At 35.7% G+C, this 21,738-nt stretch overlaps 1 protein-coding gene and 1 long non-coding RNA gene across 4 annotated transcripts in view; one reads left to right on the top strand and one right to left on the bottom strand.

The window, feature by feature from the left end:
- The window catches only part of LOC109820243, a 31,021-nt gene that overhangs the window by 6,369 nt on the left and 2,914 nt on the right, over nt 1–21,738 (bottom strand). The window lies entirely within an intron of this gene.
- On the top strand, nt 13,322–14,236 carry LOC109820241 (non-specific lipid-transfer protein 8-like). The gene is made up of 2 exons (XM_020386362.1): nt 13,322–13,699; nt 14,014–14,236. Exons 1-2 carry the CDS (start codon nt 13,362–13,364, stop codon nt 14,021–14,023), a joined length of 348 nt encoding a protein of 115 aa, XP_020241951.1. The 5' UTR covers nt 13,322–13,361; the 3' UTR covers nt 14,024–14,236.

Raw genomic sequence — 21,738 nt, 5'->3', positions numbered from 1 at the left:
TTTTTTTAAAAAGGTTAGGAGTTACCTATTTTTTCTCTACAATGAATTCTTTTGGTGTGCATCCAATAAGAGTTTCTGTCGTGTTAAATAATGTTACTTTTACTCTATCTATGCCATTTTCCACAATGATCTGAACTAAATAACTGTAATTTTTATTATCAAATTGGCTTAGATTATCATGTTAATATTTAATCTTAACATGTTTATTTCATGAAAAAGGGATATTACTCAACCTTGATACTATTTTATTAGTAATTCTGTAATATTTATCATTTGGACATTCTTATTAACATCTCTATCCAATCATCTTCTTGTAGCCTTTGCAAGCAAGAACCATTGCTCAACTTTATTGTAAATAGTAGTTATCTTTACATTATAGGTCTAATAGTGTGTCCGTATATTGGTAGAGTATTTTTAAGTTATGAAATTTTTAGAGTATGTCTTATAAGATCATACCTCTTTGATATTGTGATTATTGCATATATCAATAGTTTAAATTTTTATTGTATTTGTAAAGAGCCTTGATGGATATGCTTTAATATTAGCAGCTTACTCTGAATAAGCCATGCGTATTAGCTTTAAAGTGTAATATTTTTTTATTGTGTTATATGTATGTTTGCTTGATTTACTTACCATTATTTTATTTCTTCAATAAGTTGTATCTTTGTGTTAGTATATATTGTTAACACAATTTACGATAACATGCATATTTGTTTCTAATTTATTTTTTTAAAAAGGTTAGGAGTTATCTCTCTTTTCTCTACAATGAATTCTTTTGGTGTGCATTTAATAAGAGTTTCTATCGCATTAAATAATGTTACTTTTACTCTATCTATGTCATTTTCCACAATGATCTGAACTAAATAACTATATTTTTTATTATCAAATTGGCTTAGATTATCATGTTAATATTTAATCTTAATATGCTTATTTCATGAAGAAGGGATACTCCACCTTGGTACTACTTTATTAGTAATTCTGTGATATTTATCATTTGGACATTCTTATTAACATCTCTATTCAATCTTCTTGTTGTAGCCTTTGCAAGCTAGAATCAATGCTCAACTTTATTATAAATAGTAGTTAACTTTACATTATAGGTCCAATAGTGTGTCCGTATATTGGTAGAGTATTTTTAAGTTGTAAAAATTTTAGAGTAGGTCTTATAAGATCATACATCTTTGATATTGTGATTATTGTATATATCAATAGTTTAAATTTTTATTGTATTTGTAAAGAGCCTTGATGGATATGTTTCAATATTAGCAGCTAGTTCTAAATAAGCCATGCGTATTAGCTTTAAAGTGTAATATTTTTTTTATTGTATTATATGTATGTTTGCTTGGTTTACTTACCATTCTTTTATTTCTTCAATAAGTTATATCTTTGTGTTGGTATATATTGTTAACATAATTTACGATAACATGCATATTTTCTCTACAATTTTGAGACAGATATAATGTGAATTTTATGTTTAGTGACATTTAATAAAAATTTTAGTACTAAAATATGTTACCTTAATATTTAAAGAACTTGAAATCTAATAGTGTCATTATGTGCTTATCATTGATCGTGTCTTTAAAAAACTAATCCTTTACTGGTAGTCATTTCCCCAAATAAATTTGCTTACAGAGTCATACCACATATAGGAAAAAGAAAAATATCAATTTTAATTTTTTTACTTACGCTATTGTAACTAATTATCATGTATATACCTTTTGTCCATTATAATGATTTCTCTCATCTTATCTGGCTTATTATATCTCGCAACATAGTTGATCAATGACTTCACTTTAGTTTTTATTGTAAGATTATTTATATGTAATTTTATATTAAGTTTATGATTCATTTAGTATTTCAAGAATAAAGTATGAAAATTTATAAATACAAACTAATTTTTCTTGTATCTTTCACGATGAATGCTTTTTTTAATTGGGAAAAAATTATACCTTTTGTCAAAGTTAGTTGAAGTGATTCATGAATATTTTCGTATTTTGGGTTTATTTACTTCACTTCTCTATTTGAAATAAAAACAGCTTGGTTTTTTAAAGGATATCTCTAAACTTCTTGATAGTTTTATCATGCAAAATTCATTGTATTTTTTCACTCTATAAATATTATCAACATCAGAGATGAATGTTTATACATTATATCAATTAATGCTAACTTATTATATTATATTCTTTTGTTAGTTTTATGTAATTTAGTCTTCTATCAATTAATGTTATTACTAAAATTATATCTAGTTCCTTAAATTTATACGGTAACGTTAATTTTTAATCTATCATATATTTTTAAAATTTTTATTCCTTAACTGGATAGTTTTAATCTATCGTAATTGTTATTTTTTATCAACGTCAACTTAGACTACTTTTAGATGCTGAAAACGAATGATAATCTTTAAATTGAAACTTAAATTTATATATCTTAATGAAATAATATCAAGCATTTACTCATTTCATTGCCAAATTTCAGCATTTTGTGATTTTAAACTTTTGAGGGTGTGTTTTGTAATTTTTTTAACTTTAATATTATTTTTTTGAAAATTTTAAATTTTATGTTGGGTGCTTGTAATTTTTGTATTTTATGAGTTGATGGTAAGTTTTTAAATGTTAAGAAGCGGCTTTCAACTCTAAAATTTTAAGTGTGTTTTTTACAATTACTAAAAGTTTGAGTTGTTTTTTGATAAATTCAAATTTTTAGCAATCTACTGATAATTTTCAGATGTGATGTCTACCGGTTATAAACTTTAAAATGTTAGGATTTTTGTGATTTTTAAATTTTGAGGGAGTTTTTGTAGTTTATGTAACTTTGAGGTTATTTATTATAAATTTTAAGTTTTTAAGAGCCTAATGGTAATCCCTGAAATCTATCTATGTTGTTTGTAAGTTTTGAAGTCACTGAATTTAGGGTGTTTTTTTCTAATTTGAACTTTTGAGATTGTTTCTATAATTTTAAAAATATTGAGGGTGTAATTGCACTTTTTAAATTCCTCGAGGGCTATTTTTAATTTTTAAATTTCATATTTGTTGTTTTATGTTTTGAAAAGTCAAGGTATTTTGGGTAATTTAAACTTTTAAAGATATTTTGTGTATTTTTTGAATTAAATCTTAATCTTATTTTTTTAAAATTGCTGAGCTATAGGTAGTTCATGCGGAGTTAATATAGGATTAATTAGTATTTACATAGATTAAGATTTAAATAAAAAATTTAAAATAATATTTCATGTAGTTTGTTAATCTTTTTTTAAATTATTGAGCTATAAATTGTTCATGTGGGATTAGATAAGATATAATTAGAATTAGAATAGATTAAATTTAAATGTAATATTCAAATTAGAGAAGAGTAATATTGACCATAGAAAGATTTTCTTAAACTCGTGCTTTTAAAGTAAATGCGTTGAGGCGCAGCAGTTGACTGGACATCTAGGGGTAAAGCACTGTTTCGGTGCGGGCCGCGAGAGCAGTACCAAATCGAGGCAAGCTCTGAATACTAGATTTAACCCCAAAATTACAGGGGCCAAGGTCGGCCAGTGAGACGATGGGGGATAAGCTTCATCGTCGAGAGGGAAACAGCCCGGATCACCAGCTAAGGCCCCTAAATGACCGCTCAGTGATAAAGGAGGTAGGGGTGCAGAGACAGCCAGGAGGTTTGCCTAGAAGCAGCCACCCTTGAAAGAGTGCGTAATAGCTCACTGATCGAGCGCTCTTGCGCCGAAGATGAACGGGGCTAAGCGATCTGCCGAAGCTGTGGGATGTCAAAATGCATCGGTAGGGGAGCGTTCCGCCTTAGAGGGAAGCGCCCGCGCAAGCAGGTGTGGACGAAGCGGAAGCGAGAATGTCGGCTTGAGTAACGCAAACATTGGTGAGAATCCAATGCCCCGAAAACCTAAGGGTTCCTCTACAAGGTTCGTCCACGGAGGGTGAGTCAGGGCCTAAGATCAGGCCGAAAGGCGTAGTCTATGGACAACTGGTGAATATTCCTGTACTACCCCTTGTTGGTCCTAATGGACGGAGGCTAGGTTAGCCGAAAGATGGTTATCGGTTCAAGGACTCAAGATGACCTTACTTTTTCAAGGTAAGAAGGGATAGAGGAAATGTCTTGAGCCAATGTCCAAGTACCAGGCGCTACGGCGCTGAAGTAACCCATGCCATACTCCCAGGAAAAGCTCAAACGACCTTCAACAAAATGGTACCTGTACCCGAAACCGACACAGGTAGGTAGGTAGAGAATACCTAGGGGCGCGAGACAACTCTCTGGGTACCTGTACCCGAAACCGACACAGGTAGGTAGGTAGAGAATACCTAGGGGCGCGAGACAACTCTCTAAGGAACTCGGCAAAATAGCCTCGTAACTTCGGGAGAAGGGGTGCCTCCTCACAAAGGGGGTCGCAGTGACCAGGCCCGGGCGACTGTTTACCAAAAACACAGGTCACGGGTTCACCCTAAACTTGGTGTGTTAGGGTTTTAGAATATGTAGATCAAGTTCAACGGAGCAGATCATCTACAATGTAGCTCAATCATGTGATTTTAGGCTGCGTCCTTAGATGATTACCTAAGGCGCCACCTTAGGAACATTTCTCCATATATAAATAATTTAGAAACTGGTGCCTTGTATGTTGAACCTTATATTATCAAAAAAAGGTTAGAAATGGTTAGTCAGATTAAGTGCTTAGACAGTTATGCAAATGCTGTAATAAGATAATTGGAGGCGAAAAACGAACTGAATGAATCCATGTGCATTTACACTCATAATCTCCTGTGGAAAACAAAAAAAGATCTTTGTTCCTTCATTTCTTTGGGGAGAAAACTGAACAGCACATATTGCATGGTTGCACTTTCACGTATAGATAATTCATTTAAATTATTTAATAGATCATCTTAGACATCAGGAAGCGCTTGTCCGTTCTAGATGAATAAAAAGCAGATGTCAGTAAAAGATGTCTGTCCTCTTACTGAGTTCAAACAAACTGAGTTCAGGGAAACTTTGGAGTCTAAAAATCATTTACATCCTCCATTAGATAAAGTTGACAGAATGTATGTATGAACAGTCATCTTTACTGAAAACACAGAACTTCATAAAGAAGACTTAATATAGGCAAGAAAGGCTTACTTAAGACTAACATTACGCAAAAACCACTGCCTTACTTAAGACTAACATAGGCAAGAAGCACTGGATTACTTATCAGTCAGGTTGCATCAGCTTGGGTCATCGAAATAATCCAAAATGAAAATTTGCAATCGAATTACTAAAGAATGCTTTCTCCATGATTTAATAATTAATTGTTTGTAAACCGAATTAATTCAGAGTCAGCATATTTATGATAAACAGAGTCAGATTCCCATGATGCCTTTGAGCGAAGATAAAAATGTCCCTTCACTCCCAATGTAATTATTTTTTTATTTAATTAATAGGTTCTAAACTCTGTTAGAATGTAAAGTTATGACCATCAACCTTCACTACAACTTCAAAGTTTTGGTGCAGTGGCAGAGTTTGACATGGTCTCAAACCAACTCATGTTCGAATCTTTTTGGCCATGAGTTTTAAGCAGATGTTAAAAAAATTGATTTCGCTACGTGAGTGAATGTTTTCGCACATGACAGGGCTCTCAACCTGTGGGTATATGTTAGAATATAAAATTATAATTCTCAACTTTCACTACAACTTCGGATTTTTATGCAATGGCAGAGACTATGACAAACTCTTTGCTCATGTATCTTCTCATGTACGTGGTGGTATTCGAGTTCACCTCCTGATTGAGATCAAGAAAAGTTGTTCCTCTCTCTTTCCTAACTTCTACGATATCAAAGCTAACATAACCTCTTAGGTGCAAAACTAGTTGGCTTGACACTGACTAGTGTCATTTCATTGGTGTTGGTAGCAGCACATTGCCCTATATTCCTTAGCTTAATCCACAACAACAGAGCAGCAATCCTCCTTCCAGTACACTGAAACAGAGCAAATTTTTATTTTTGGTTTCTATATTACTACTTTTTACCTTTTGAACCTCTCCAGCACATTTCAATCCACAAAGATTATTTGATCCTGACAAAGCAATCTCCTAGAAATCGAGACTATTTATTTCCTCAAGATTCCAGTACATTGCATGGGATGGTTGCAGATGCAGCGTCATCACTTTTTCTGTGAAGTCTGCTCATAATTAAGCAGAATCATTGTGCCTGCAGCTCTGTTTAGAATCTACACAAATTATTGGAGTATTATTAAGTCATTGAGAATGTGAAATACGACTTTGAATCCAAAATTTTGACCCACCAAACCCAAACACTGTTCCACCAACCCAAACACTATTCCACCAACCCAAAATACTATTCAACCAACCCTTTTGAAGGCTATAAATCGAGGAGAGTGGTGAAGGTTAGAGCATCGAACAGAAATTCAGAACAGAGAGAAGAAAGAGAGATTTGAAGAGAAAAGAAAAGAGAGTTTCTTTGAGTGTTCTCTTCTTTGTGTGAGTTTGGTAAAATATTAAAGTGATCTCCCTTTGTAATCTTCTCTTTTGTGATTAGTGAAGTTCTCTATTGTTTTCGCCCGTGGACGTAAGTCATACTGACCGAACCATGTTAAATCATTGTGTGTTGTTCTCTTTGTCTTCACTGTGTTTATTCAGTGATGTTATTCTTCACTCTTGTATAGACATTTCTGTGTCTGTGAATCCCGTCGCTGTAATAAACTGGTATCAAAGTCTGGCTTAGAGTGTGTGTATCTGCTTATTGTATGCTCTGTGACTGCCACTAAAAGTGGATCTTCTATATCATAAAATAAGTTAGATTATCATTTACTCTTTAAAGGCACGGGATACTATTCACGAGTACGGTACTATTCATAAGTATTGTTACTACTCACAATTACGGTTATTGTTCACAATTACGATTACTGTTCCAGTAGGCTTCAAGATATCTTCTGTAAAATACAAAGTGGAAAAATTCGATGGGAGAAACAGCTTCAGTTTGTGGAGAGTAAAAATAAAGGCTCTCCTAGTACAATATGGATTATTCAAAGTCTTGTCCGGAAAGGATTAGTTACCAGAATCTATGTCCGATGATGAGAAAAAAGAGCTAAAGATAAAAGCGCATAGTGCCATACAGCTCTGTTTGGCCGATGAGGTCCTGCGGGAGGTTGCTAATGAAGATACCGTCGTCGGTTTGTGGTTCAAGTTGGAGAGCTTGAAATCTCTAATGAATAAGCTCTACTTGAAGCAACGCCTCTTCACCCTTCGCATGAAGGAAGGTATGCGGATTAAAAACCATTTAGATGAACTTAACACTATTCTTATAGATTTAAAGAATATTAGTGTTAAAATTGATGAAGAAGATCAAGCCCTTATTTTGTTATGTTCATTACCTCCTTCCTATGAGAATGTTGTTAATAGCATGTTATACGGTAGAGAGACACTTTCTTTAGAGGATGTCAAATCAGTCTTACATTCAAAAGAGTTAAGACAAAAAAGTGTCTGTCGTAGGAGGAGAGAATCAAGTTAAAGGCTTATTCGCTCATGGTCGTCCTAAAAAGGGTGTTAGTGGTAGAGGCAAATCTAAAAACATGTCTAGATCAAAGTCCAGACCAAGAAAAAATATTGAATGTTATTACTATCACAAGTATGGGCATATAAAACCTAATTGTCCATCGTTCAAAACAAAGGATAATTCACAGTCAAAGTCTGAGGAGGTGAAACCTTTAGTTGCCATGTAACCAAAGAGTCTTCTAGTTCACATGAAATTCTTTCAGTTAGTATTAATACTCATTTATAAGATGAGTGAATTCTTAATTCGGGTTGTTCCTACCATATGTGTCCGCATATGGATTGGTTTGTCACATATCAGTCTATTGATGGTGGGAATGTCTTGTTAGAAAATAACATGTCTTGCAAGACTATTGGTATCAGATCAATTAAGATTATAACCCATGATGGTATTGTTAGAATATTAAGCAATGTCCGACATATACCAAAGTTAAAGAAGAACCTCATTTCTTTAGCCACCCTTAACTCAAATGATTTTAAGTTTTCGGCTGAAGGTGGAGTTTTGAGAGTAAGTAAATGCTCCCTTATTGTGATGAAAGGAAAGAAGATAAGTATCCTATATATCCTTGAAGGAAGTGTAGTGACAGGTGCTGCAGTAGTGTCATCCTCAGAGGATTCAGATTCTGACACGACACATTTATGACATATGCGGTTAGAACATATGAGTGAGAGAGGACTAGATGTATTGAGCAAACAAGGTCTGTTTTGTGGTCAGAAAACTAGCAAACTAGACTTTTGTGAGCATTGTGTTTTCGGTAAACACCATAGTCTTCTTTAGTACCGGTGTCCACGGAACCAATGGTACTTTAGATTATATTCATTCAGATATTTGGGGTCCTTCTCAGGTTCAATTGAAAGGTGGAGTTCGTTTTCTGCTAACATTGATGATAATTATTCCAAAAAAGTTTGGGTGTATTCTTTGAAGCATAAGAGTGATATATTTGTAACCTTCAAGCAATGGAAGGTTATGATTGAGAAGCAAACATGAAAGAAAGTAAAGCGCCTCAGAATCGATAATGGGATGGAGTTTTGTTGTACAGAGTTTGACTAGTTCTGTAAGAATGAATGTATTGTACGTCATCGTACAGTTTGACATACACCACATCAAAATAAAGTTGCACAAAGGATGAACAGAACACTTTTAGAGAGAGCTCGGTACATGCTCTCTAATGCTGGTTTGTCAACATACTTTTGAGCCGAGACAGTCAATACAGCTTGTTATTTGATAAACAAATAGCAATTAATTTTAAGACTCCAGAAGATGTATGGTCTGGTGCCCCTGCTAATTACTCATTTAAAAGTATTTGGTTGCTCTGTTTATCTTTATGTTAATGATGATAAGTTTGAACCCAGAGCAAAGAAAGTTATCTTTGTAGGATATACTACTGGGGTGAAGGGATATAGATTGTGGTGTTCTGATCCCAAATCACCTAAGTTTATTATTAGTAGGGATATCACTTTTGATGAGAAATCCATACTTCACCCGAAAAAGGAGTTTGTTATTGACACTACTGGTTCTGAAAATAAATCTAGCAAGCAGGTGGAGCTAGAGAGCTCAGCTTCAAAGAGAGTGTTTAAGGGCGTTCATATGGAACAAGTTGATACTGCGAAAGGTTCAACTTCAGATGCTGATACATCGTAAGAGTAACAGTATAATATTGCCATCGAGAAAATAAAAAGGCAAATCTGACCTCCTCAATACTATATAGATATGCTTGCTTATGCTTTGAGTATAGCAGAATCGATTAAGATTCTATAGCCTTTTACCTATAATGAGGCTATTAGTGCAATGACACTACAAATTAGACAGTTACAATGACTGAAGAGATGGAGTCTCTTCACAAGAATAAGACATGGGAGTTAGTGAAACCACTAATGGGGCAGAAGATCGTTGGCTGTAAATGGGTGTTCAAGAAAAAAAAGGAGCTCCAGATACAGATTCTGTAAGGTACAAGGCATGCTTGGTAGCTAAAGGTTATTAGTCAAATAGAAGGTGTAGGCTTCAATAAAGTATTCTCTCCAGTTATAAAATACACATCAATCCGCATGTTGGTTGTCATGATTGCTCATTTTAATTTGGAGCTTGAGCAACTTGATGTGAAGACGGCTTTTCTATATCGCAAGCTTGAGGAACAGATCTTTATGCATCAACCAGAGGGGTTCATTGTTGAAGAAAAAGAAGATCATACGTGCATGTTGAAGAAATCTTTTTATGGGTTAAACCAGTCTCCGAGATAGTAGTATTTGAGATTTGATACTTTCATGTTCGTGCATAGTTACTTCAGGAGTAAATATGATAGTTGTGTTTATCATAAAAAGCTCAATGATGATTTTTTTGTGTATTTGCTTTTGTATGTTGATGACATGTTGATTGCAGCTAAAGATATGTTAAAAATCAACAAGTTAAAATCTCAACTCAAACATGAGTTTGAGATGAAGGATTTGGGAGCAGCAAAGAAGATTTTGGGGATGGAGATCCACAGAAACATGCGAGAAGAAAGTTTATTCCTATCTCAGGCGAAATACATCAAGAAGATGTTGGAGAGATTTGACATGCTTGATGCTAAGCTAGTGAAAACTTCGTTTGCTACTCATTTTCATCTTTCAACAGATTTATCACCTCAGACTGAGGAGGAGCAGTACATGTCTTGTGTTCCTTATGCTAGTGTAGTTAAAAATAATATGGATGTTATGATCTGCACCCATCTAGATATTTCACATGCAGTCAGTGTTGTAAGTCGGTATATGGATAAGCTTGGAAAGGCCCATTGACAGGCTGTAAAATGGGTACTTAGATATTTAAGAGGATCAGCTAATATTGATTTATATTTTGGCAGGAACACAAACTCAGATTGCAGAATACTTGGCTATTCAAATTCAGATTATACGGGCAATTTGGATAAGAGACGATCCCTGATAGGTTATGTATTCACTCTTTCAGATAGTGTCATTATTTGAAAAGTGACTCTACAGTCGACAGTTGTTTTGTCTACCTTACAGGCAGAGTATATGACAGTGACAGAAACAGTGAAAGAAGTCATTTGGTTGAGAGGTTTGGTTGAAGATCTCGGCTTACACCAAGGTGTTACTACGGTATTTTATGACAGCCAGAGTGCTATACATTTGACGAAGCATCAGATGTATCATGAAAGAACCAAACATATAGATATCAAGTATCATTTTATCAGAGAAATTAAAGTCATTAAGATTAAGAGAATTAGTACTGCTGATAATCCAGCAGATATGATGACGAAGCCCATACCTTCACGCAAGTTCGAGCATTATCTCGAATTGCTTGGAGTTTAACAAAATGGAGGTTAAGCCCGTAAGGGGCTTCTGGCGAGACAGCAAAAGTAAAGAGAAGATCTTTATATTCAAAGTCAATGTGGAGATTTGTGAAATATGACTTTGAATCCAAAACTTTGACCAACCAAACTCAAACACTGTTCCACCAACCAAACACCATTCCACCAATCCAAAACATTATTTCACCAACTATTTTGAAGGCTACAAATAGAGGAGAGTGGTGAAGGTTAGAGCATCGAACAAAAATTCAAAACAGAGAGAAGAAAGAGAGATTTGAAGAGAGAAGAAAAGGGAGTTTCTTTGAGTGTTCTTTTCTTTGTGTGAGTTTGGTGAGATATTAGAGTGATGTCCCTTTGTAATCTTCTCTTTTGTGATTAGTGAAGTTCTCTGTTGTTTTCGTCCGTGGACGTAGGTCATACTGATCGAACCACGTTAAATCCTTGTATGCTGTTCTATTTGTCTTCACTGTGTTTATTCAGTATTGTTATTCTCCACTCTTTTATAGACATCTTCTGTGTCTGTGAATCCCGTCGCTGCAACAAAGAAAATGTTGTTCTAGAATAATATTGATATCCTATTGATGTTAAAATGTTCCCTTGTTTTCTAAATATGGATGCTGGAATCTGACCAATACTGACTTCCCTAGACATAAGATGTTTCCACTCATACACAATCTGATTTTCGTAGATCTGGTTTTACCCTACATGTTCCCCTCCCCAGAAAGAAAGCCTTAGGGCTTTTCTTTCTGATGATTAGTTATCAGTTTAAAAGATTATCTGTTCTGTCCTCTTCATCCTCAAACAGAGCAAAACTATAGTATAACGCCCTCTAAATGTTGGTTTCCCCAATTCGGCATCAGTTAGACCATTAATGATCCTAAGAAAGGTGTAATTCCCTTCTTCAGCTTGTCAATGTTGTTGTCATTGGTCCTCCACAATCTTAAAGATTGTTTGGTTTGCGGATTCCATCTCCAAGGTTTTCATTACAAGTTAAATCTTGAAAACCTATACCCAAAATCTTGTTACAATTGATAGTGAAGAGGATTTGCACGAAGGACAAAATCTAACTAAAATTTTGTTTGGTTGTACGTTAATTTTGTTTGATTGAAATTAAATAAATTTTCATAGATCACGCTTGATTCATCTATCCAAAGTTGCAACCCCAAATTCCTATAATTTAAATGCTAGCCAAATAGTGTATTTGATAAAATTTTTGATAAAATTCCAGGATTTTATACTTGTGGGCTCCATTTTTCCAATAGGAAGTTGCAAAATCCCACCAAATTCATGGAAGTGAAGAACCCCTTTAATCTACCAAGTAAAGACCCTAAAACTTCTCATGTGACATAATAATGAGAAACTGGGTAGGTCTAGATATTTCTTGATTTAGGCCTGTTAAAGAGCTCGTTAATACAACCTGAATATCCTCTCCTATCTCCTCAGCTCACTCACATTCACTCAGGTTGTCAGCAACTTAAAAAAAAAACCTTGAGAGTCATGGGTCTTCGCAGTGCCAAATGACCTTAAGCTAATCAAGTCTTCAATTGGCAGAAGACTAATGTGTGTAAATTTGACGTTTCTTCTACTAAGAAATTAGGTTGCCTACCAGTCTACCACCCTTGAATAATGATCATTTTCTTGATACATATCTCCCCACAGAGTTCCTGCCAACACCTTTTTTTTCTTCAGCACCTGTCTGATGGAAACTAAAAGCCAAGGTGTGCTACTATGTTACTGTTGATGTTCACCAATTTCTAAACCTGTAAGGTCAAGAATGAACGTAACAGTCAATCAAAACCACAACAAATACATCAAATGAACTGAGGTAGGATTTGATGCCATCAGGTTTGAAGAGAAATTCTTCCTTCAGTGACCAAACCACTATTTTCTAATCGATTTGTATGGCTGAGTCAGTTTCTTGCTAATACGAAATGCAACATCCAACTACCTGCCCAACTGATAGCACTTGTTGTATTTTGTGTTTCTACTGGTACTTGAACTGGTCTAGACACACAAATGGGGTCATTTTAAACATTTTCAACTTATTTCATGGTAATGAAACATAAAATATACAAAATCTAGGATATCAAGAATTAGAACCCATATTGTTAGATTGGCTCTTACAAATCTGAAATCCCAAATAATAAGGATTTGCATCCGGTTCTCGAGATTTCGCTTCATAATGAAATATGGATATCACAAATGAACTTAGCTCAGAAATTGCATCCGGAATCTAATATGACTTGGGCACAGTACTACTATCATCTTTTGTATCAAGCATGGAGCAATTTGATTCAGTTATTAGTCACCTTCAACTATGTTAGGATAAGAAACAAATGCAAGAAAATTCTCACCAGACTCTGACAGTGGCATCAACCATGCAACTTCACAAAAGTAAAAAAAATCATTCAAACTTTCTCCTTTATTGCACACATACTGCTCCAAACATCTATAAAAAGCAAGAAAACTAGTAGAACTAACCAAGCTTGTTCCTGAAGTTCAAAACACTTCCAATCATGAAGCAATATTTTTCCATCCTTGGTCTGTTTCTTCTCTCACTGCAGCTCTTCCAAAGCTCAGAGGCTGATATTGGGTGCAGTGATGTTCTCAAGGACTTGACACCCTGTGTCAGCTATCTAACAACCAGCAGTGGGAGCCCATCAACTGCTTGCTGCAATGGGGTCACAACCTTGGCATCTGCTACATCGAGTACAGCTGATAGAAGGGCTGCATGCAGTTGCATCATGAATGTTGTGTCCAAGGTCAAGCCTAACATAGAAGCAGCAAAGGCACTGCCAGGGAGCTGCAACATCACCTTGCCTTTCACTGTGTCTCCCAATCTGGATTGCTCCAAGTATGTCAGACGATCAACAAACTATTAAAATCTTCCTTTCTTATAACTCCATGACATTTTTGGCTTTACCTTGTCAACTATCCTCTCATTATCCAAATCCAGAGTTATTTCGGATCCATAGTCTAGATTAAGAGAGCATATTTTAACTTAAAATCATAATTTGATATGTTTTCTTAGTGGGATAAAATGTGTCCATTCTCTTATCCCGATTACAGTTCAACTTCTTGCCAAACTGCAAATTTTGAAAGTAGTTCCTAAAAACAATTATCTTAAGAGTGTACTTTCTAACCTATTCTTCTCATGTTCAATTGCAGAATTGATTGAACCAAGTCTCATGATTCAGGAATGTGAGGGGGGTATATTATGTGCGTAATCATCTTACAGTTTCTCCACTGAAGACGTGTTTGTGTGCTACCTTTGTACTATGTTAATCAAAGAGCAATATATATGTGCTCTATTGTTGTATAATCTAAATATACAATATGAATGACTTACTTGTGCTACTCTTTCTGAAAAAAGAAAAACCTTGGTATACATTTATTATTCTGAAGGCGCTGATGTCAAGAGATTTTCATGACATGGGATACCATCTAGTTTAGTTGAAGGTTTGTAGTAACTAATAAACTTAATGCACTTAGTCTACTGAGGCTGTTACAGCTAAGAAAAAGGGCATTTACATGAAATAACAAACTGCAGATCAAAAGAACATTCACACCAATGATCCATACAATTAATGTCGCTTTGTGCAACCTTTAAAACACCTCATACAAATTTGCCATATGTGTGAAAGTATGTTAGATGGGTTCCAACAGAATACAAATATAAATGTACCCCAACAATAATGCTCATAACCTCATGTGAAAACTGAATACAGATAGTCAGCAAGTTATTCATGCATGTTTATTAATTGCGTTTGACTGGAAACTGGACAGTACATGACATGTATGAAGTTCATGAAGACATATTTCATTTAACACGAATGCTAATTTCACATCTAATTGATGTGAGGACCACCCTTTATGTGCCGCCAAGGCAATGAGTGTCAATAGTGTCATGTTGAGCAACCAATGTAACTATTTTATTGTAGTCAACTCCCGGTAGTTGACAACCACTAATCTTGCTTTATGCCTTTGAATGGAATAATCTGCATTGTGCTTTGTTTTGTAGATCCACTTGAGGCCAATGACTTCTTTATATTTGGGCTTTTCCACCAACTCCCAAGTTTTATTTTTCTCAATCACATTTATCTCCTATTGCATTGCTTGTTTCATTGCTCGTTTCCACACTTCTTCATCTTTGTCTTCTTCGTAGCAACTTGACTCCACCACAGAAAAATTGCATGTACCGTAAGAATCACCAGACTTTTCATTCTTATCGTAGTTGAGTTTGGAGTTGAACTTGAGCTTGAACTTGTTGGTGGGCTTGCAATTAGAGATGCTTGAATTCGCACTTCTTGTAAATCTTTATTTCTTCACTTTCTTTTTATTAGTAAGTTTTCTCGACCATCATAACATCTTCTTGGACATGTTTCTCTTTCCAATCACATGAAGCTTTCTTATTAAAGAGCACATCTCTACTAATGATGACTTTGTCTTTCTTCAAGCTAAAGACCCTATAGCCTTTTGATTTTGAGCTATAGACAACAAAGATGCATTTTTTACTAGTTTCATCAAGCTTGCTTCTCTTTTCTTTGGTAACATGAGCATAGCATACACAACCATATACCTTAAAATGATTTACCGAAGGCTTTCTCCTACTCCATGCTTCAAATGGTGTTTTATCTTTAAGAGCTTTTGTTGGACATCTATTCATCAAGTAGATCGCTATATACACTGCTTTCGTAGGAAGACCTTTAGCTTTGATCATGGATCTTGCCATCTCCATAATGGCGCGATTCCTCCTCTTAACCACTCCATTTTGTTGAGGTGTGTATCATGTTGTTATTGCGTTTGCAAGCCAATATCTTCACAAAATTTGTCGAATTCTCTTAAGTTGTATTCACCTCCTTGATCACTAATAAGCACTTTGATATATTGCCCACTTTGTCTCTCAAAAAGACTCTTGAATTTCTTGAAAAAGAGAAAACTTTAGATTCATGCTTCATGAAGTAAACCCATGTCATTGTAGAAAAATCATCAATGAAAGTTAGAAATTAGAGGTTGTTGGCATGTGATGGTGTTTTCATAGGACCGCATTCATCGGTGTGAACGAGCTCCAATGGTGCTTTGCCTCTCCATGCTTTCTCTTTTGAAAAAGCTTCTCAGTGTTGCTTTCCTAGTGCACACCCCTCAGAAAATTCATGCTTCTCTTGTGCTGCTAGTAGACCATACACCATCCTTCTTTGATGTAAACTCAACAAGCTTTGAAAATTCAAGTGCTCATATCTTTGGTGCTATAGCCATGATTGATCATTCACCTCTATCTTGATAGCAACATCTTTGGCATATCGAAGAGCGAAAAGGAAAATTTCTATTCTTCTTCATTTTGATAGTTGACATAAGATTTCTTTGACTTCTCTTGTCATATATCTCACACACATTATCTTAAAAGCTGACAATATGCTCATGCTCCATCAACTGACCAACATTAAAAAGATTTGCATCAACATCCAAAATTAGTAAAACATCACGAACAAACTTTCTCCCTTTCTTTGTGTTAATGGCAATGGCGTCTTTGCCTTTTGCTTGAGCAATTGCATTATTTCTCGTTTTCACTTGAGAGGTAAAAGAAGCATCAATATTTATGAAAATAGACTTGTCACTGATCATATGATTGCTACACCCACTATCAATGAACCATACATCATTTTTGAACTCAGAGGCGCTTTGGCATGCATAGAAAGTGTTGTCACTATTCTCTTTCACTTTAGTGTGTTTGCTTACTCATTCTTGAATCGACAATCTTTTTTAACATGGCCAAACTTCTTGCAATAGTGACGTTGAGGCTTGCCTTTGAACCAACAATCTTTCTCTACATGAGAGGATCTCTTGTAAATATTACATCGTCGATCTTGATTGGCTTCATAATTTCTTGTTTGAAAGCTATTCCTTCATCTTCCTCTTGCATTTCTTTCTATTCCTCATATATTTCTTCCACCTCTAAAAACTTCATCACTATTTGGCCGCTAACTAATGTGGACTTTTAGAGGCTACATTGAGCTCAGATTGAAAAACACTTTCAAGAGATTTTTCATTATGCATACTCAACCTTTGCTCATGAGATTCCATCAACTCAAGTGGAGAGATCTTTTAATTCTTCAATAGTAGCAATAATGATATCAAAATTTTGTGGACGGTTAATCAAAATTTCCTCACATACTATTTGATCCTAATCTTTTCACCATAACTTTTTATTTGATTAACTATCCCCATAGTTTTAGAGAAGTAGTCTTTCATATTTTCATTCTCTTTCATTTTCAAAATTTCTAACTCTCTTTTAGGAGCTTGTAAGTTTGATGGTTCTTACCTTGGTGTTCCCTTGGAACTCCAATTTCAAAATGTCCCGTCTCCTCAGATTTTTTAGCTCCAATGATTCTTTTAAAAAAAATCTTCTCCAACACCACTTGTTAGATGGAAAAAGAGGGCTTTGGCATCTTTCTTCTTGTTCTCCTTTTCATTGTTGAATAGAGTTGTTGTAGTAGGCTCTTCAAACTCATCCTCCACCAAATCGCAAATCTCTTCTGAGATGAAAAGGGTTTTCATCTTGATACTCTAATAATCATAGTTTTCACCATCATAAATAGGGATAGAGGGTTGATTGATGTTCATACTCATGTTTGAGGAAGTTGTTGTGAAAACCCCTCTCTAGGGTTTCTTCTTCTTCTTCTTCTTCTTCTTGAATGGGGTTTGTTTTCCAACTTCTTTTGCTCAAAGTCGATGGAGATGATCTTACTATGCTCTGATACCATCTTAAATTAATTGTATCTAACCCTTACACCAAAACTCCTCTAACTCCTCTCTCTAACCCCATCGCGATCAAGCTTACAACAATCTTCTTGATGAGGAGACGAGAGGAGACCCCACTCTCCAGTGAACTCCTATTGTATTCATGTTGAGTTGCCAACGAGGTGGAGAGGGGAAATAAATTTTAGGGTGAGAAGCGTAAAGGCGGGGCTAAAGAGGAGGAAAAGAAAATATATGACAAAGTTTATTCTGTCCTTATGCGGGGAAATAAATTTTAGGGTTAGAAGTGTAAGGGCGAGGCTAAAGAGGAGGAAAAGAAAATATATGACAAAGTTTATTCTGTCCTTATGCACTGGACAGAGACATAGAAGTGGATAAAGGGAAAAAAAATTAGAGGAGAAGAAAGTAGTCTTTGAGTTGTCATTGAGATAGAATTATGGTCCTTCTGCCCGTGTGACCCATGATGATGGTAATCTTATAAGTCCTAGGGTCACTAGATCCTCTCTGATCAGAACGAGGCTTGAAGATTCTCTCTGATCAGAAGCTGCTTCCTGGACTTAATTCGGTAGCTCTTCCATTCTGCGAGCATTGTGTTACAAGTAAGCAGCATCGACTGAAGTTCAACACATCGAGTTCTAGAAGCAAGGCTATTCTGGAATTGGTTCATTCTGATGTATGGCAAGCACCAGTTACATCCTTAGGAGGAGCAAAGTACATTGTGTCCATTATTGATGATTACTCCAAGAGATGTTAGGTGTATCCTATCAAGAAGAAGACAGATGTGTTCTCAGTCTTTAAAACCTACAAAGCGCTGGTCGAGCTTGAATCTGAGAAGAAAATCAAGTGCTTTAGGTCAGATAATGGAGGAGAATACACAGACGGTAAATTCCTAGCATTCTACAAGCAAGAAGGCATCAAAAGACAATTCAGTACGGCTTATACTCCTCAACAAAATAGAGTGGCGGAGCGGATGAACAGAACTCTGTTGGAAAGAACAAGAGCTATGTTGGTAACTACAAATCTGGATAAAGTCTTTTGGACGGAAGTAGTAAAAACCACCTGTTATGTGGTGAATCAATCTCCATCAACTATAATACAATTGAAGACGCCGATGGAGATGTGGACTGGCAAGCCAGTTGATTATTCTAATCTCCATATATTTGGAAGTCTAGTATACGTAATGTACAATGCCCAAGAAATTACAAAGCTGGATTCAAAATCCAGAAAATACATATTCTTGGAGTATGCTGATGTAGTAAAGGGGTATCGCCTGTGGGATCCCACTGCCCACAAGGTTATCATCAACAGAGATGTTATCTTTGTAGAGAACCAACTACAAAGTGAAGAGAAAGAAAGCAGTTCGAGGAAGGACTCAGAGACTGTAGCTGTTCAGGTAGAAGATAATCCGAATTCTTCTGAAGCAACACCGGAGCATGATGTACAAGAACCAGTCGAGTCCGAGGCTCCAGAAGCTCGAAGGTCAACTCGTGAGAGAAGACCACCGACTTGACACTCGGAGTATATTACGGAGAGTAATGTTGCATATTGTCTTCTAACAGAAGATGGAGAGTCATTAACTTTTTATGAAGCTATAAATGGCACAGATGCATCTTTGTGGATAGCAGTAATGCAGGAAGAAATTGAAGCTCTCCAAAAGAACAAGACTTGGGAACTTGTGTCACTACCACAAGAAATAAAGACCATTGGAAACAAATAGGTCTACAAGATCAAGCGAAATGGCGATGATCAAGTGGAGCGATATCGTGCTAGATTGGTGGTAAAAGGATATACTCAGAAAGAAGGTATTGATTTTAATAAAATATTTTCTCCTGTAGTTCGACTTACAACAGTCCGAATAGTCCTGGCTATGAGCACTAGATTTGACTTACATCTAGAGCAGCTAGATGTGAAAACAACATTTCTTCATGGAGATCTTGAAAAAGAAATTTACATGCTCCAACCAGAATGTTTTGAAGAAAAAAAAGAGAACTTGGTTTGCAGATTGAATAAAATCTCTGTACAGTCTAAAGCAGACGCCGAGGTGTTGGTATAAGAGATTTGATTCATTCATCATGAGCTTTGGATACAACAGACTTAATTCAGATCCTTATGCATATTTCAAGAGGTTTGATAAAAATAACTTTGTTATCTTATTGTTGTATGTTGACGACATGTTGGTTGCAGGCCCCAACAAAGATCGTATCAAAGAATTAAAAGCTCAGTTGACTAGGGAATTTGAAATGAAGGATTTAGGATCTGCAAACAAGATTCTAGGGATGCAAATTTACCGAGACAGAGTTAATAGGAAGATTTGGCTTTCTCAGAAGAATTACTTGAACAAAATCTTGTGACGCTTTAACATGCAAGATTGTAAGTTAATTTCTACCCCACTTCCTGTTAATTTTAAGTTATCCTCCAGTATGAGTCCTAGCAGTGAAGAAGAGAGGATGGAGATGTCTCGAGTACCGTATGCATCAGCAGTGGGAAGCTTAATGTTCGCGATGATTTGTACAAGACCAGACATTGCACAAGCAGTGGGAGTGGTTAGTCGATACATGGCGAATCCTGGTAAAGAACATTGGAATGTTGTAAAGAGGATTCTAAGATACATTCAAGGAACCTTAAATATTGCATTATGTTATGGGGGATCTGATTTTATTATCAGTGGATATATTGATTCTGATTATGCAGGTGATCGTGATAATAGCAAATCCACCACAGGCTATGTGTTTACACTTGCTGGCGGAGCTGTAAGCTGGGTTTTAAAACTGCAGTCAGTTGTGGCTACTTCAACAACAGAAGCAGAGTATGTGGCAGCTACACAAGCTAGTAAAGAGGTGATGTGGTTGAAGATGGTGCTAGAGGAACTCAGCCATGAACAAAAGAAGATTTCTCTATTTTGTGACAGTCAGAGTGCTTTGCATTTGGCTAGAAATCCAGCCTTTCATTCAAAAACCAAACACATTCGAGTTCAATATCACTTCGTTCGTGAGAAAGTGGAAGAAGGAACAGTGGATATGCAAAAAATTCACACCAAAGATAACCTAGCAGATTTTTTAACAAAAACAGTCAATACTGATAAATTCATTTGGTGTAGATCCTCCTGTGGTCTGTCAGAGATGTAAGCAACATGAAGATGGCAAGATAGAAAGAATGATGTGAAGATATGATTGGTACTCAATCAAATCTTCAAGTGGGAGATTGTCAGGCGTCTAACAATAACAAAAGCCACCAATCAATCAGCCGAAAGCAGCAGCTTTTTTTGACTTTGGATAAAGGAGCGGGCCCCACATTATTATTATAATATAAATGCATAGTAATTTATTATTATTTTATTATGCATAGTGTTTTTCAAAATCCTATAAATAGGCTCCAAATCCTTAAGAAAATCTCATCCCAGAAACAACTTCTTATATAGAAGAGTGAGAGAGAAAAAATAGAGAGAGTTTCTCCTTGTAAAGAGAGAGAGTTTGTAACTCCAGAGTTTTCTCCTCATAGTGGATTCTTCTATTCTTTCCCGTAGACGTAGGCAATCAAGTGCCGAACCACGTAAATCTGTGTGTCCAACTTTTATCTCTATTTTGCTCTACTATTGCTGCGATCCTGCTCTATTAGGCTACAGGTTTGTCCCAACATCATCCAAATATAATCACATCTTAATTGGTAGAAGCCTGCTGTGCCTTACATAATCAATGTAAATTTGAAGTTTCTTCTACTAAGAAATTAGGCTTCCTACCACCACTGGCTCTTTTGGCTAGCCATCTCCATTAAGTTCCTGCCAAATCTTTTCCTATCTGGCACCTTTGTGATAAAACCAAAATCCAAATTTGTATTACAATCGTACCACTGCTGACCTTCATCCAATTCCTGTTCCTATAAGGATAAAAATGAACACAAGAGCCCGTCCAAACCAAAAAGAATGCATCAAACAAGCTGAGGTCAGATTTGATGCTACTGGGATAGAAAAGGAACACTTCCTTCAGCTACCAAAAAAATATTATTTAGAATCAATTAGTATTCGTATCTACTTTTGATATTTTGCTTCATCATGGAAACAGATAAGGGTAATTAAGGAACTCGTTAGATGAACTTAGTCCAGAATTTGCATACAGAATCTACTTGACTTGTTGCACTGAG

The sequence above is a fragment of the Asparagus officinalis genome, chromosome 8 (assembly GCF_001876935.1).
Source record: "Asparagus officinalis chromosome 8, Aspof.V1, whole genome shotgun sequence".
Lineage (NCBI taxonomy): Eukaryota > Viridiplantae > Streptophyta > Magnoliopsida > Asparagales > Asparagaceae > Asparagus > Asparagus officinalis.
The sequence above is the reverse complement of the archived record's forward strand: the minus strand, read 5'-3'. Positions and strand labels throughout refer to the sequence as shown.